Below are 19,657 nucleotides of genomic sequence, written 5' to 3'. Positions count from 1 at the left end.
CGATCCTACGATCCGATTCCATAATAAAAAAAATTAATATATATTTTTATATAATGACACCGTAAAATCCAAATTTCGTGTAAGTTGTTCATACAATGATACTAAAATCATTAATTACCAATATTTTATGAATAAATATTAATAAAGAAGTGTTTTGATTTTCAATTATATGTTTTTACCAAATAAAAAGTTATATTTAGTGAGTTTGTAGAGTCTTACGATTCTACGATCCGATTCTAATGATACAATCCTACCCATCGATCCAACGTAGAATCTCGATCCTGATAACATTGATGCCATTTAATCCTCGATTGCTTTTTCTTTTTTTTTTTTTTGTCAGGCAGATACGGGGGCATAAGGCGTCCTCTTCATCTCCCCCATCTTCAACATCGTGATCAGAATCGAGATCGATATCGTCGAGAGATAGGCTCTCTATTGAGTCGAAATCGGACCCAAAACCTTGCACTTTATCTTTGTAAGAAAATGTTGTGACTTCAGTTTTATCGATGACTGACGGAGGCGTCTCAGCCAATATTGGATCTTTCAACATATGAGCGATCGGATCTATGGCATTGAATTCATCTATGTGCATCGTTTTTCTCTTTGAGTTCTTTTTAAGAGATGGAAATGATGGATTCGAAGAGCCAGATTCATGCGTTTGGAAACCATGAACTCTATCAGCGGCAATGGCCTCCGGCGGGAGACCACTGTTAGTTTCTATCATTAAAAAATGGAGGATTTTTCTCTCTCTATAAATGGAGGTTTTGTTTATTGAATTGTAGTATTAGACAACCACACGTGAATTACTTGAACAAATATTTTAAAAGAGTTAGGACCCCATTTTATAATTTTACCTAGGGACTCATAATATTTAGGACCGGCCCTGACAATAATGACCTAACGCTGTAGTGCCTAATTCAAACCCAGCTAAAACATAAAGATTGTATTGCAAAATACGACTTTACATAACCCGTCCCATTTTGACTGGACGCGATCCAAAAGTGTCCCATTACAAGCTTAACCTTCCAAGTTCCAGCTATTGGATTACCTTAAAAAAGATTACAAGTTGATATGTAATTGCGGCAAAAACGGGGAAATAAAGCAAGAGTGGTGAGCACGAAGTGGTAGGAAAACAAATAGAATATGTGGTTTACCTCTTCAAAATATAAGCATGGTCAACTCCAAATTGCCACCTCCCTCCCTCTCCTCAAATCAAGCTTACCCTTCACATTCTGACCACTTCCCTCCTTCCTACACTAATCTTACACCCTACAATTTTATTCAATTTTAATATTATTATTACCAACAAACTAATTATCCTCAAATTAAATTAAATTAAATTAAATTAAATTAAATTAAATTAATAATAACGAGAATTTGATTCCTTATCCTTAATTCCCGCTGCGATACTTCCTCCTCTGTTTCCATTATGCATTTTTCCCATCTTTCCATTTTCTTGAATTCTTCAATCATCTTAACAAAAATTAATTTCCATTAAAACAAACCCGTTACCTAAACACACCCAAAATCCGAAAATGGCTAATAATGCACCCTTGAAATCTCTTAGTTTTGATTCCAGAATTTATGATGAAAATAAGGGTAAAAATGAGGATAATAAAAATGTTGGTAAATCATTTAGTTTTGCTTCAAGAGCAACTTCCTTTAAATCAGACCATGATGATTCTGTTCCTCCCACCATTGATGAAGGAGGAGAGGAGGAACAGAGTGAGTGTCTTGAATTTACCATGGAAGAACTTTCGGAGGAGATCGATGCATTCCTTCAATCTGCTGATTCCATGTCGGCCAATGCCGGTGAAACGGGAGAGCTCATGGAGATCACGGCTTCTGTTGTCATGTTTTTGAAGAAGCTTGAATTGATGATCGAAGAGTACGAGTCCACATCGGAGACTACGGCCGTTATTGGCCGTAATGTTGATGAGGACTCGTTGTTTCTAGCGTCTGTCAATAGACTGTCCAGTCTTATAACGGTTCTTAACGGATATAAATCCGATCATACAATGCTTTTGCGGAATCAGGCGAGCTTGATCCTCCATCGTGTCATGATGTTTCTCGAGGATGAACTTCGTCTTTTGTTGGCAGAGTCCGCGGGGTTGACTCCGAATTCTGCCGATAATAACTCGAAATCCAAGAATGGCAAGGGGGCGCAAAATACGCCTGTCGTTGCGTCCCCTCAGGATCAGCAGCAGCAGCACTCTGAAGGAGACCAAGGTCTATTGTCTGATCAAAATCTCGATTCAGGGGAGTCTGTGAAGGAATCTCCTCCTACATTTCCTTACTACTCTCCTGAATCGGTCTCTAGCATTCACCTCGTCTCCAGTGCGATGCACAATGCTGGGTATGAAGCGGAATGCATTAGCATTTTCATTATTGTGAGGAGACATGCCATTGAGGAAGAGGTGAAGAAGCATGGTTTTGAGAAGATTAGTGTGGATGACGTGCAGAAGATGAATTGGGAGTCTCTTGAGAGGGAAATTACCACCTGGATCGGCGTGTTTAAGCATTGTTCTAACGAACTTTTCCCTGGTGAGGAAAAGTTCTATGAGACGGTCTTTTCTGATCACCTTTCCACAAAATGTTTCCTCTTTTGCGATATCTCCTTGGCCGTGTCATCCATCCTAATCAGCTTTGCTGAGGCGGTTTCAATGACAAAGCGATCCACCGAGAAATTGTTCAAATTCCTCGACATGTACGAGGCTCTACGAGATTGGATCCCTTCCACGATGTTGTCTGAGGAGGTTACGGAGGAATTGAGGTCAGAAGTCTCATTTGCGAAGAGTAGACTAGGAGAGGCAGCAGTTACCATCTTTTGCCTGCTTGAGAATTCAATCAAGGGCGACAATACAAAAACCCCGGTCCCTAACGGGGCGGTCCATCCCTTAACAAGATACTGCATGAACTACTTAGAGTACGCCTGTGAATACAAGGACACTCTTGAGCAAGTTTTCCAACAACATTTGAAAACAGATGAATCAGAGGAATATCCCTCAGATACGGAACAAAGAAGCGGTGGAGGTGGTGGAGGAAGAAATGCAGAACCGGAGAAACATTCACCATTTTCTTCACAATTGATCACGATAATGGACCTATTAGACACATACCTCGATTCTAAGTCAAAGTTATACAAGGATTTATCCTTAAGGTACGTTTTCTTAATGAACAATGGGAGATACATGCTCCAAAAGGTGAAGGGTTCGACCGAGATTCACCAAGGGGTGGGTGATAATTGGTGTAGGAAGAGATCTTCTGACGTGAGGCACTACCATAAGAGTTATCAAAGAGAATCATGGAGCAGAGTTCTACAATGCCTGAATCATGAAGGGTTACAAGTCAATGGGAAGATACACAAACCTATACTTAAAGAAAGGTTCAAAAATTTCAACCAATTATTTGATGAGATACATAAAACACAATGCTCATGGGTGGTGAGCGACGAGCAACTTCAATCGGAGCTTCGAGTGTCAATATCTGCTGTTATGATTCCGGCTTATCGGTCATTTGTCGCTCGTTTTGGACAAATATTCACCCCTGGAAGGCAGGTAGAGAAGTACATTAAGTTCCAACCTGACGACATTGAGAATGCAATTGAAGAGTTGTTTGATGGAAATACCAACTCTATGGCCAAGAGAAAAGGGTAGAAGGACAATTGCATGAAATCGGAACTCGGAAGGGCTTGTAAGTTGTAACACAGGATTTATCAGATTGGTAATTGCTTAGGACTGATAAATTCTTGGATTATTTATGTTTCAGATCATGTATTCATCACAAATCAAACTTTCATGTTTACATTGTTGTTGTACTCTTTGTTTTTCTGTTTATTTTTGAATACTGTTTTAGCAGTAGGAATGCACCAAAGGGCTTGCGATCAGTGGTATGACCATCAAGCTGTAACATTTCAAGACCAGTTCACATTTAAGATGACAAAATTTCACCAATACCGCACCCTAAAATGTTTCAATTAGAACTTGTAAAAGTTGTAATACATGAGCCGGTTTTATGATCGGACTAGTATAATCCCCTTAATGGGACTTGCTAAATCCCGCGCATCAATTACTATTGGAAAATAAGGACATACCTTTATGCGCAAGCGATCGGACCGTTGTGCTCGCTAACTGCCCACTACTGGTATTTCGTACCTCCGGCGGCTACTAGAGTCCCGGAATATATCCACACCCCAAATCCCAAGTCACATAGATGGTAGACTAACTAAGAGATTATATAAGTTGTGTGTTAATAAGATGAATATGATGGTTTCACAAACCACATCTCTTATCTTATTTATAATCATCTCACATAGAGCAGTTACAAAGGGCACCATAAACACCCATTAAGTCACACCATAATGGGTAGATTAATATGGTGATAAATAGGATAATTAACAACCAAATTGATTGTCGCCGTTACTAAAATCCTATTAAATACAATACTCCCCCTCGGCCACTTAAGCCATGGTCGCATTGATGCTTGGTCACAAAACCCAAGCAATACTCTTACTTGGTCACAAAGCCAAAACAATACTCCCACTTGGTCACACAACCAAGTTTATGATAACACAACTCTAACATAAACAATCTCTTATGTTTCATACGGAAAATGGGGTGTGCGACCATAAAGTAACAAAGTAGCGTTATATTAAGTTACCATCAAACTAACATAACACTTTCACATTATCAACGCCCCAAATTAAATCATTCAAAACATCACCGTTAGCATACACAGTCCCTATATGCTATCATAATCATTTAGTTATATACACAATATAACCCCTGGTCAGGAAATTATGGTGAAGTTGAATTGATCATTCCTTAGACACTAATGAAAATCAATCTCAACTCGACTGCTTTCCTAACATGACCCGCTGAACCAACGACATTATGATTCTCTGAAATCACGCTAAAGTAGCAAAATCAAATCTCAATTTCATCTAACAGCTCAAAGTCAAAAGGCATCGAACAAAAGTTGGACAACACAGTCCATAGGACCACACAGTGACAAAGTATGGAATCATCTGTCACTCCTAACTGTCGACTTACCAACACACATAGTATGATATATGTGTCACAACATAGTTCCCATTGCGATGGGCATATCACGCTTCTATGTCGTACGAATCATAATTCTAGATACTACTCAACTATCTAACCCAAGCCACTAGATTGATATACACAATATCCAATCTGACACTTGTGATTCGGTTCAAAGTTTTAGTACGAAAATAGGGTGTCTTCTCATACTTCGACTACAAAAGTCTAATCTTAGACTTACTAAGGCGAGTATATAGCGAGTCAATATCTTTTCCATACAACTAATGTACAACAATAATCTCCAACACTCACTAAGTGTTAACCTGACTCAGTCTCATCTTACCCACTACACAAGTGTCAAAGCGATTACCCGTGTGATTAGGCAATCTAAAAGGTTGGTGATATCCTATGTGCCTCATCATGCAACAAATGCATATGAACATTTCTAAAAAATACAAAATATTTTATTCAAAAATATCCATCATTAAAAAACATCCACAACTCAGCAAGATGAAAACTTAAGTTGACTCTTTCGCACGTGTTGAACTAATTAAGAACACATCATATAGAATAATGCGCCAACCATCTTGTTAGTTAATCTTACTTGATGACAACTCTTAGTCCTACACAAGAACTAATTTACTCTTTTCACAAAGACAAAAGTGAAAATCATTTGATTACATATCATTGTACGTGTAGAGAATTGATTAGGTAACAAATACTTATCAATCATCACAAATTGACGTTCAACCATGTACTAAACAAGGTACACATCAAAATGTCAACTACACCAGAATAAGAAACAATACATAATCGTTTCTTACTTTTGAGCATAGGTTTATAAATAAAAACTTTATTTTTCTTCTAAATACCAATATGTCACCAATTAACAAATAGAAACTTATTCTTCTATATAATTTGGACATAACCAAATTTATTCTATTATTCTACCATTCCAATTAAATCATTACACAAATGATTTATGAAACTTGAAATAAATATGGAAGAACATTCAACGAATAAGTTTGAAGGACGCAAAGATTTATCATCTTAATCACTTGAGACAAACCCAATTGATTGATCCACATATCTCGAGCACCTTAATTCGAGAAAATATTCTTTACATCTATTTGAAAACAAAATCCAAATAAATGACCAAAACATAGAAGAAAAGCGGAACAAATCTGAACATTTGAGAACATATCTCAAAATAGTCTTAAACCTTATTGCCATAATCATACATTGCCACAATGTCTATTTACTCTCATAATAACAATCTATTCTTACTAAAAGTGATAGCTCCCACTTACTAAAAATGGTACAAAAACGAACGAATAGATGGAACAACTCCCACTATCCTCCATAATGAGCAAAACACCATAAGGATCGACCTTATGTTAATCCTTATAACTTGACATACAAGTTAATATTTACTCATTAGTAGACAAACTCTAATCATTACCTTGGATTATGGAACTACTTTCACTACCCAAAGATGAAGAGAAGTTAAACTATCCTTGGTGCGTCAATGGGTTCACTAAAATTATCCACTCACCAAGAGATAGTTGTGCATTGTAACGAATACAATACAAATGTCTACTAGGCTTCGCCAACACTTGGAAACACATCCAAGTGAATAAATATTGTGGGTCACTTAAACACAAAGTTTGACAAATGTTAAGACATGAAAGATCAATCTACTATCCAAAACTTATTTGGAGCGAGCAAAATTTCCTTAAAACCTATTTAAGGAATATAAGAAGGAAAACTTGATCAGCGTTAGACGTTACTTAACCATGTCAAGTGATGCACAATTCCTCAATTAAAACAATCTCTTGTCATAGAAATTAAGAATTGTAAGATCAACGCACATATTTTTCCTCATTTACACTTTGAACATATCAAAGAGTTATTCACAACCAACACATATACTAAGACTTCTGACTCTAAGTTTGAAGTTGGTTTAATTTCACTTTTATCTTAAAATGCTTGAACATATCAAACACTTTATAAAATGACAAAATAATGGATACAAAACCCATTGCGTGAATCATCTCAAAAGAAGAGGAAAAACAACGGTCTCATGATACTCCTTAACATTTAACCACCCACAATTAAAAATTAAAAATAGATTGAAATATAAAAGTTAGAGACAATGAACATATATAAAAATGTAATAAAAAAAATGAATCAAAAAATAATGCGGTGAACATATATATTATGACCAAACACATAGCCATAACGAACTATTAACAAGAGGTTTAATAAGTAGAATCCATGATTTCCAATAAACTAATTATTAAAAAAATAACCACGCACTCCAAGTGCGTAGAGAATTAACAAATCAAAGTAGCACAAAGCCTCTTTGAATTATCCATCGACAAACAATGGATTAAACAACGAGTTATAAAAAAACCCGCTCCGTTTCTAAATCCACAAAGGACAAGAATTAGCAGCAGATGCAAGAAACAAACATATAACTCGAATTGATGGAGAAGAATGTCATTTTTCTCGAAACTAACATGAACCAAATTTATAGTATCTCCATAATATTCTCTTGCCGACACTAAGTCAGACATATTAAACAATACCACATATTTGTACTCATAGTAAGAAAAAAACTTTGACCATTAACAATCGTATCGGGAGACATTAGTGCCAAAATGCACTCTTTTACCGTCTCGATAAATTTTGAGACTTTTACTAAGGATTGAGTATGTTGACTATGACCCATTGAGAGTTTTCTATTTTTTTAATCCCAGAATCGGATGGCAAACAAATCGCCATGGAAAAAAAAACTCTTACGTCAGCCAATCGCGTGTTTAAAAATCATTTCACGTAAGATAAATAAAACACGTGACAATCCTCAAATACTTCGGGTCAAGACACACAATCTTGTACCCTACGTCAAAACGAACCTGACTTACACATTAGTCTCACGCTACATAAGCTGTAAGACCTATAAAAATTACTTAATATGTCTACATACAAAATAACACAATTCTGCATGCATAAAGCTTACTATATCTGAGTAAATAATGGTAAAAACACAGAATTTCACAATCCTACTCGTAAGATATTCAACCCCGATCATATAATAATGATCACAATTTCTCAAATCGTGATTATTAATAAGATACTAAGTTTTATCATTCTGGTTATCAAAAAGTCCAAACAACTTTACTATGGTGAACAAATCACCAAAATCACTTGTTGTCATACACAAGTATATGGATTAAGGCACAATTCCAAAATAAATTCCTAAAATCTCTTCATTTATATTGTTCATTTGAAAATTTCGCTGAGCTCATAATCATCACAAACGCTATAAACGAGAAATTTCAAAAATTTAATTTACTCCTGAAAATGAAACGAATTCATTAACGCTTAATAAACAGCTAAACAAATTAGCCATTCACCCTTATAAATACCGCTAAAAAAATTAGCATGTACAATAATATCACTTAGATATTAGACAAACACTATGCAAAACAAATTTGCACGTCGTTAAAAAAAACTTGACCATCACACAAATGATAGTTTTAATGAGTTATTGATACACAACTAATATGTATTCAATTCTTTCTCATCTCTTGTAATCCCCTATAAAATCTAGTACAAAACAGTGGCGAAAACACTGTCGAATTGGATTAAATACACAATGATAAAACTAAATAACCAAACTCGGATTAAAATAATTATAATCCACCAGAAAATTTCCCGAAAAGGTAGTCGATACAATTGCCATTTTTACTAAAAAGGGCTAAAAATTAAAACCTCCAAAACATGGTTCTACAATCCAAAAGAAACGAAAATAAAAGAGTAGGATCAACTACTCGCTAGCTCACTCCTCGAATCCCAGCAAAACAAATACTTGTCATGTTATATACATAACAACCACAATCATCGGGGAGTAACTCAGGCGTTCTCCCAGCCACATTTCATCAAGTTAAAGGCAAGCAAATGCTAAAACCACAATTATTTGATATATGAAACCCCAATACATCAGAAAATGTAAAAATCATAAATAAGCATTTGAACAATTGAAAATCCAAATCTAGTCCAAAACATTAAAGTATAAGATACAATATCAAATACTCCTTATGGAAAGCCAGCTTAATGTCTTAGTATAGATTTTTATGCTAAAGTACCGTGGTTCCACAACTATAATAGGGCGGCGTCTTACTCCGCAGTGTGAGGCCCTAGTCTAAGTGTATGTACATAATTCCCGGGGTGCAACACTCCCAGACGACCACATATGACAATCATTAGTTCTATAGCTAATGGCAAAAGTAAGCATATCCTGAGTTTATTATTCTAAACCTTACACCTAACTGTTCCATAAGTATTCAAAACCACTTCAAAAGTGTGTATTATTCAAATCCTTTAAAAACCTTCCAAGAAGGCAATTTCTAAAAATAGTAACTTTCTATAAATAGAATCTTACTTTGAGTAAATACCTTCTAAAAATAGAAATCTTATGAAAATAGTAATGTATGATGTTATAAATAATGTCATTTAAAAAGTTGGAAAATAAAAGTTATTATCTTATTGCCAAATTGGGTAATCCAATTTAAATCTTAATCCATTATTTAAAATGATAAAATAATTTTAGTCAAATACTTCTTATAAAATAGGCTCTTCACACATTCTAGAATCATACAAAAAATGACCATAATACCCTTCTCTATAAATTAACTTCAAAACGATTATTTACTCGGTTTAACCAAAACAGTGTTTTATTTTTATAAAATCGAGTTTAACTTCGATACTCATAAAATTTAACGTCAGTACTTTTTATAACATCTCTGATCAGTATGAAAAAGTTTTTTTAAAAAGATCTGCTCTTTTGATTTATGAACTGAATTAAAAAAAAACAGATTATCGTAAAAACTGCAAAACACCATTTCAATTATAAAAACTAGTGTCTGACCAGAACGGTTCCCAAGAAAATTTGTAACATTCTGGAATTAAGCAAAAACACTAAAAATAATTTTTCCAGCAATTAAAAATTGTAAATGTAACACCCCCATATACAGAGGAGCCTTAACCAGGCCTTCCCTAGCATATAAGGACGTTACCAACTCGGTTGCCCGAGGATAGTAATAATCAAATGTCGATAAAAAAACTATTAAGTTACTTTACAAGTGATTTAACCAACTAAAGATATAAAAAATACAATTCAAAGACTACTCGCTACAACTATTAATTCTCGTGGAGACTCATCCCTGCCCGAACTCCAGCTAGCAACCACATCAACACCTGCTAAGACAGACTGCTCACCATAAGGGATCCCGACAGACACAACAACAAACAAGACAACCACACAAGTTAGTACTGAGATAAGACACAACAAAGATAACGACAGCTATCAAGACAGCACAAGACAATCCATCACAATCAGGCACTCCACTCCATCTCCGTCACCGACTGTCCACTGGACCAGCCCTGCCAGTGGGGGACCGTAGCCGTTCCCACCTAAGCCCCGCTCATCATACCGAGCGATAACCCTGTCCCATTAATGTTCACATCCCCTTCCGTGGCGGGTTCCACGAAGGGCGAAACTAGGGCGTGAAGCCACTCCCGCAAGTGACTCCACTCAGCCGAGAACGCATCTCGAGAACCACAGACAAACAATCACAATCACAGTATCCACAACCATCATCACAACACAACAACCACGACACAACGATCGACACACTAGACTATCTACAGAAACTGAGTAGGCGAACCTACCTTTAAGCAATTGCAACCAATCCATGCCGGCAACCAACATATCCAGCAATCAAGCAAGGCCTATAATCACAATTCAACTAACTATCACTATCAAGCAAACCCTAACTATAAAGAACAAGGACAGTGATGATGATTATGACATACCTATCAGGAGAAACCTGGCAGAAGACCGCTACCCGACTCAAGCTACGCTCTCCTAAGGCACAAGGACCTTCAAAGGGCTTCCATGGAGGTTTTGTGGTGAAGGGAAGGGAAGGAGGCGACTAAAGGATGGGAAGAATGAGGCGGAAATGATTTGCGGATTTAACAAAACGCGATATAAAACCCTCGCTGCAAACTCGATACTCGATCGAGTACCCAACATACCCGATCGAGTAACCCCCTACTCAATCGAGTAACTAAGCTACTCGATCGAGTGGCCTCTACTCTATCGAGTACTACTCCCAACTCGTAACCCAAGATAACTTTGGCACGTCTTTCTAAGACTATTCCCGCTCCCAAGGTCGGTCAACACTGGTCAATGGGTCTCTAAAAGGCGGGTATTACAGTCTTCCCCCCTTAAAAGAACTTCGTCCCCGAAGTTCAACTCACCTATCTCAACACACAGGACACGGGAAAACACGACATAACCATTCTTCTTATTCAAGCCATAACTCCCCAGGAATACCATCCCCCATGCCATCATCATCACTGTCTACGCTCTAATCGTAACGACTCTTACTACTATCATACACTCATTATCACTGTCAACCGTTACTCTATATATATAAAACATCAAACTCGCAATGCGGATCACCACCCACAATCACCCGACATACGGTAACAACTATCAAACTATCAATTTGTCACCTGTCTCACATCAACTTTCATGCGGTACAACTAACGCCACCATGTTACTCGGCAACGTGATTCAATTACGATTCATCGCACCATAATTATTTCTTCATGACCGTCTCTTGAAACATACGCACATTCGCTTTAAAGAACTAAAGTAACCACTTATACTTCAGGGAATTTTATAATTAACCATCAAAACATTATAAACAAGCAAAACATAATTTTTTTTTTTTTTGCGACATTACTCTTCCCCTCTAAAAAGGAACTTCGTCCCCGAAGTTCACCGTCGAAGGTTACAAGACACCTCACCTATTACTTGCAGCATTACATTAAATAAAAGCCATATTATTTGTTATGGATATTACTCACCAACTAAGTATTCGTTTAAATTTGAAATCATATACAAACCACCGGAATATCTAGTCACCTTAGACAACACATGTTAAAATGGTATGCACAAGTGTATAAGAAGTTATAACTCCGATAAATAGATCGTAATAGGGCATATGCCACATTAAAGTAACAAGAACTATTACTGCTTCAGTAACTGTGACAAATACGCTTATAAAACTTCAAACACGACTTCCAACATATGAAATTAACGGTTCTAAGGTGTTACTACGCACTAATAACCACATTAAACATCAAACTTGTAATTATAAAACAATTACACACTTTTAATTTTCGAAAACCCCCTGTAACAGTGCTACTCGATCGAGTAGGTAGCGGTACTCGATCGAGTAACATGTTACTCGATCGAGTGTCTTGGCTACTCGATCGAGTAGCCCACAGATCAGAATACTTTTTATCCCCCTTTCCTGCAGCTACTCGATAGAGTACGGGGTACTCTGTCGAGTACCCACAGGCCAAGGTGCCTTATAAAACTCGTCATAAACCAACATACGAAACATAGCTGCCATATAACTTGAGTCGGGATGATTTCCAGACTCCCAAAACGATCCTGCAACGAAGTTAAGTAACAAATCCGGCCTTATGGACAACAATACAAATCCCAAATTCAAATACGCAACAAAACAACTACCAAAGTCTAACAACACTACTAATCACCAGAACCAACCACCATCAACAAGGATAAAACAAGGAGTATCACTCCTCCTGCTGCTGCTGCTGATCGACCATCTCCTCATCATCGCCGCCACCTCCAGAAGTACCCACTCCCTATGCCCCAATCCCCGCGTCCACTTCTGCTCCTGCACCTGGGCCCACGTACCATGGAGTCAAGCCACCGTAGGCAAAGGACTGAGGTGTCCCCCACGTCGACTGATCCACTCCATAGGAATGGAAAACCCCTGTGTAGTCCCCAACTCCACTCCACCAAACCGGGTGCGGTCCCTCTGTCCCTATCCCCTGAGCGTACGCCATCTCGTGTATGTTCCGGAGTGTCAAGGTAGATGACACTCTCTCCGCCAAGTAGCTGGATCGCGTCTCCGGGGTGTCGAGGTAAGGGTAGCACGGGAAAGGATGCTGCTGCTGCTGAGGTGCTACCGGCTGTGGCCTAGTTTCCGGGGCCCTCTCCCTCACTCGACGGGGTCCCCTCCCCAATCTAGGTCTCTCCACCACCGCAACTGCCGCGTTCTCGCCCTTTGTCGGCTCCGGCATCACCTTGAGAAGAGCGTCGTCGATGAGGTAGGTCTGCAGCTGACGGGGTCTATCAACATCCTCCTCCTACTCCTCCTCATCATCATCCGAGCCTACAGTCACTACCGCCGGCTCTAAGGGCTCCGTCGGTGGGAGGTGCTCAGGTGCTGGAATTTTCATCCAACTCATGCCCCACACCCTCCAAGCTAGGCTACCGTCAGCCAAGGTCCTCAACCATTTCAGGTCGAGATAATAGTGACGGTCCATAGTGGGCACCGGGGTAACTAGAGGCACGTACTCCGAAGAAGCCTCGAAATAGGTTAGCTTTTCAGCTAACCGAGTGGCGATAGCGCCACAACTCAGGTACCGGGAAGAGGCAGTGGCCATCAAGGCAAGGGCGGCACAAACCATAGAAGGAGCATTAAAGACCACTTTCCTGGTCCGCTCCGAGTTGAGGTAAGACATCAGAAGCAACACCTCATGATTATTCAGTTTACTAATGTCCTTCCTATCATAAAGGAGGTTTGAAAGAGAACGGAGAAAAACCCTCAAGGTAACATGCTGAACGTCATTAATCAGCATGTTGCTTGAGGTGGGAGCTGGCTTTCCGGTCAAGCAAGGCATTAGGCGGCAGACACCGCACTCAGCTGGGATATCGGTGATAGAGTCCTTGGGAGGCTTGGCCAACCCAAGGTGAGAAGCAAACAAATCCATAGTCAACAGAAAACTGGTGTTCATCAACCTGAACTCGACGGTTTGACCCGCTGGGTCATAGCTAAAGGAGCTCATGAACTCCAAGGTAAGAAAAGGATAAGTGTGTTTCCTCAGCCTATACAACCCAGTAAGACCCAAAGTCTCAAAAATGTGACGGACATCCGTCTCTATCTCCAAATCCTCCAACAAGGTAGTGTCTATACACCTCGTAGGTCTCATTTTGCGTTTTTGTAAAGCTACAAAACGCTCCCTCTGCTTGAAATCAACAAAAACAACAGAAGGGTACTCCGGAACCGCGGGTACCACGGGTCCGCTCCCTTCCCCAATCTCCGGCTGATTACCCCTTCCCCGTTTACTTTGACGAATCCCTAGGTTCAGTCTCGACATCTGTTTCGACATATGATCAGATAAACTTGTATAAACATGTACACATATACTTCACGTAATTTGGTCTTTACATGTTTAGCTAGGTACACAAATTCACCAACAGTTACCTCACATTGATATATAAACTCAGTTTACAGCTACTCATAAACCACAGTTATGAAAAATTTGTCATGGTGATTACACATGTTCAACGAATCCTAACTTCCTAGCATGACCCTAAGGTCACTCCATATACACCTAGTACTTGTGAAACATAGTGCCAGTTCATGGAAAAGTAGCATATTATCATTATCTTCAATATTAGGAACAAATAACTCGATTAGCCTTGTCGATTGGTCTCTCAAAATTTGTAATTCTTTTGGCATATTCTTCATCATTTATCATCACCACTGTCATATTGAAGTTCAACCTTTACCTAAACAGTCATATACCACACTAAATTCCACATATAAATCACGAATTTTCATTTGAGGCACTTTTGAGACGGAGTTTTAAGGTAACTTTTAAGGTGAGAATCATCAAAATCCATCCTTCAACATGATATATACAATGTATAATACCCAATCCCACCATCTAATCAATGTGAATCAATCAAAAATCAATTTCAATTTTGTAACCCTAGAAATTTCGACCCCCAATTCGCAAGTTTCTAATCCATATTACAACAATTAATCATCAACAATCAAGAAAGACGACATGTGAATCATATTCCGGCTGTTAAAGGCAACAATTGAATCATGTGAATCGAAATTTTCAGGTATTTCACTATTCTAACACATTCAAAACAATAAATCATGTAAATTAGGAAGAAAAGCATACCTTAATTGAGTGACAAAGTAAAGAAACGAAATTATACAAAGAATTTAACCCCAAGAATCACCACTAACCCAAGAGTAAGAGAGATTTTGAGTGGAAATAAGGCTAGGTGTTTCGAAATATAGAAAGAAGAATAAGAAATAGAAAGATTAGGAGTTTTAAGAAACCCGTCTCACTGTACAGTAACCTACTCGATCGAGTATCTAGGGTACTCGATCGAGTACCACCCTACTCGATCGAGTAGGAGCTATTTCGTCGAGTATCTGCAGAAATTTCCACATCCCGACTTCATAGCTTCCTAACTAGATCGAGTGAGGTCTACTCGGTCTAGTAACCACTCGCACTCGGTCAAGTATGGTTAAGTACTCGGTCAGAAACACGAAGTAGATTGAAGATTCCTGCAAAAACAACATCGCGCGTCGATTCCCAACTAAGTTCGAATTCAAAGACACTAATTATTGCACTCATTCACGCATTACTATTATTACTCCCGTATAACGGATCGTCCCTACTTAAGAAGTATATGCCACATTATGCTACATTAATTACCCAACTCGGTTTACCTGCTACCGAATTATTTATAAACATATTCATGCCATCATACTACACTTAAATTTTACTTTACTTGTTACTACTAAACTCGTGTTTACTTCAATTTGAAGCGTATAATTAACATCAATTCTTTATTTCACCTATCATATAAATACATACTTGTCAAAATAAATTATTCTATCATGTTTTACATTCTATCATAAGCAAATCATTTCACACAAATCAATTATTACGCAGCGGAAAATTTCAACCAACACAGGCATAAGCGCATCGCTACATGCTATGCTACAAATTACAACTCGTCTATTCTATAACTATCATTATAGCAATTACGGTATAACTCATAAACTCGTATATGACTACCATAAACTTATAACATACACCAACACCTTCACTCTTCATGTCACGACATTCACTTCCACATTCCCACGCATCTCTACCACGTTACTAATCACGCCAAAAACCAAAGATTACTTGACATGGCCCAAATACCACTATCACACTTACTAACTCTAGCAACAACCTAACCAGAGGTAGCTCCGGTTCGATTAACATACATACTACACATACACACACGGACTCCACATTCCCATACCATGTGACTGGCTTAAGTGTTATGGGGCCAAGATTTTGAAATGAGGGCGCCTACTCACCCAAAATCTAGCATCTGCGGGGCTCCCATTACACATACACCAGGTTCATTTTATTAGACTCACTACATTCATTATTTTCATTTGTTACAGGTTCCAAAATCGTCTCTCTGATACCACTTTGTAACACCTCCATATACAGAGGAGCCTTAACCAGGCCTTCCCTAGCATATAAGGACGTTACCAACTCGGTTGCCCGAGGATAGTAATAATCAAATGTCGATAAAAGAACTATTAAGTTACTTTACAAGTGATTTAACCAACTAAAGATATAAAAAATACAATTCAAAGACTACTCGCTACAACTATTAATTCTCGTGGAGACTCATCCCTGCCCGAACTCCAGCTAGCAACCACATCAACACCTGCTAAGACAGACTGCTCACCATAAGGGATCCCGACAGACACAACAACAAACAAGACAACCACACAAGTCAGTACTGAGATAAGACACAACAAAGATAACGACAGCTATCAAGACAGCACAAGACAATCCATCACAATCAGGCACTCCACTCCATCTCCGTCACCGACTGTCCACTGGACCAGCCCTGCCAGTGGGGGACCGCAGCCGTTCCCACCTAAGCCCCGCTCATCATACCGAGCGATAACCCTGTCCCATTAATGTTCACATCCCCTTCCGTGGCGGGTTCCACGAAGGGCGAAACTAGGGCGTGAAGCCACTCCCGCAAGTGACTCCACTCAGCCGAGAATGCATCTCGAGAACCACAGACAAACAATCACAATCACAGTATCCACAACCATCATCATAACACAACAACCACGACACAACGATCGACACACTAGACTATCTACAGAAACTGAGTAGGCGAACCTACCTTTAAGCAATTGCAACCAATCCATGCCGGCAACCAATATATCCAGCAATCAAGCAAGGCCTGTAATCACAATACAACTAACTATCACTATCAAGCAAACCCTAACTATAAAGAACAAGGACAGTGATGATGATTATGACATACCTATCAGGAGAAACCTGGCAGAAGACCGCTACCCGACTCAAGCTACGCTCTCCTAAGGCACAAGGACCTTCAAAGGGCTTCCATGGAGGTTTTGTGGTGAAGGGAAGGGAAGGAGGCGACTAAATGATGGGAAGAATGAGGCGGAAATGATTTGCGGATTTAACAAAACGCGATATAAAACCCTCGCTGCAAACTCGATACTCGATCGAGTAACTAAGCTACTCGATCGAGTGGCCTCTACACTATCGAGTACTACTCCCAACTCGTAACCCAAGATAACTTTGGCACGTCTTTCTAAGACTATTCCCGCTCAAAAGGACGGTCAACACTGGTCAAAGGGTCTCTAAAAGGCGGGTATTACAGTAAATACTATTTACTAAAATTGTATTCCTAAAACAGCCAGAACTGTATTTTATTCATTAAAAATATGATTCGACCCAAAATAATTTTTAACAAAATTTATATCATTCCATAATGAATTATTAGAGCTAAATAAATAGTTTTCATAAATTAGAAACGTAATTTATTTTCGCAGTACATTTTTTACTCATTATAGTACTTTTTGCCTATTATTTTCCATTTGCATACCCGTTTGACAAAAAAAAAAACTCACTCCAATTCTCTCTATTGCTAACCTCATATCATCTCAGAATAAACAAATTTGTTCAATTATAAATGATATAATTTAAACGTAAAACATATAATTAGTATGTTAATGGCTTAATTCTGAATTAAATTGTTGTTTTTCTTTCAATTTTTTGATTTTTTTTTGAATTTAAGGTTTGTGTTTATGAATCAACACAACTTTTGTTTAATAGCCATTGGTTGTTTAATGGTTGTCCAATGACGACGGTGGGAAAGGACGGCAGAAGAAGGCCGATGCAGGCGGAGGCAGCGTTGTGGGTGGTGTCTCCGCCATGGCTGCCGGCAGGGGGCGATTAGGTGAGGGATCGGGGGAGTACAGTGGGTGGGAGTTGTGACTTGTACTTAAGCCTGCGAGATTGTCTGACGGAGGGGAGACAGATGGTGGTTGTCGACCGACCGGCCGGCCAGGGAGTGGGGTTGTATGGTGGTGGTTTTACTTTCTGGCGTGGTGGATGGTATATTATTGGCGTGTACAGTAACATTGGTGGTTGGTGTTTTTTTTCTCTCTTTTTCATGAATGTAGTACATTAGAGGGAAAATAAGAGGGGTAGAATGGTCCAAAATGTACTACGATAAGTAAAAGATGTACTGCGAAAATCGGCACCCATTAGAAAAATCGAAAACGAATTAATACCTAATAAACATCAAAACCGCTGAAACATTCTATAAATCATAATAATTAATAATAAGATTAAAAGATCGAAACTTTTATGATCCTAAGTCCTAAAATTTGTCTTAGGACTAGAATAAAATCATAAAGACAAAATTATATCATGATTAGTAATTTAAAAGCCTAGAAATTGATATATTGCGATTATAACAACAACATTAAATCTAATAAAAGCAATAATAAATATGATAAATTCATAAATAAAATATATTTTGATATATAATGAAATATCATAATTCGTGGCATGAGAACAAATATTTGAGATATATAAATTAAATATTATAGTTTGATTAAAACAACGATAATGATCAAAAACAAGCAACTACTCAATAATAACAAATGAAATGTCGAGTCATGCCCTTAAGAGTTACCTCTAGTCTCTGTCCGGATGAACAATAAACTCGTCTTCTTGTGGATCTTCACGAAACCCTAAAAAAACATACATATATGAATAAAATCATATACTGTTAATTAAAAACAAAAACTAAATATATGACAACGATTAAGAGTGATAATTACCCTTAAAAAAATGAATGTCGGGATGATAAAAGAAGATCGATCTTAATAAAGAAGCAAGAAGGCAAGCACGTGCGTAAAATTCGGAAACAAAGAAGTAAGAAGGCAAGCACGTACGTAAAATTATTACGTAAAATCACACGATGAATCTCATGGCACTTTAGTAAGAAAAGTAGGGTTTATTATCTCCTTATTTTTTTTTGAATGAAAATGATATAAGATAATCTATTGAGATAATCTAATTAGGAGAGTTTATGAAAGAGTGAAATGAGAAAATGATAAGAATAAAACCTCCTTGTTTATCTTATGTAAAATCGGTTAAGGTGAGGGTTAAACCCAAAATATCTTTTCCATTTCTTGTTAAACAATTAAAGAGTTAAATGAATATAAATATCTTATAATTTGATAAATAAAGATAACAAAACCATTGTTTTATCTATCAAAATACACGGTCCAAATAAGAAGAAAACTGGCTCATGTAAATTTTCTCATTTTATAAAAATGTCATTT

At 38.0% G+C, this 19,657-nt stretch overlaps 1 protein-coding gene across 1 annotated transcript; it reads left to right on the top strand.

Moving 5' to 3' along the window:
- Positions 1-1,429: 1,429 nt before the first annotated feature.
- LOC141621543 (exocyst complex component EXO70C1-like) lies at positions 1,430-3,739 on the top strand. Its single transcript, XM_074437972.1, has one exon. The coding sequence runs from the start codon at positions 1,536-1,538 to the stop codon at positions 3,654-3,656; it is 2,121 nt and encodes a 706-aa protein (XP_074294073.1). The 5' UTR covers positions 1,430-1,535; the 3' UTR covers positions 3,657-3,739.
- The last annotated feature ends 15,918 nt before the right edge of the window (positions 3,740-19,657 follow it).

Source organism: Silene latifolia, chromosome X (genome assembly GCF_048544455.1).
Source record: "Silene latifolia isolate original U9 population chromosome X, ASM4854445v1, whole genome shotgun sequence".
Classification (NCBI taxonomy): Eukaryota; Viridiplantae; Streptophyta; class Magnoliopsida; order Caryophyllales; family Caryophyllaceae; genus Silene; species Silene latifolia.
The sequence above is the reverse complement of the archived record's forward strand: the minus strand, read 5'-3'. Positions and strand labels throughout refer to the sequence as shown.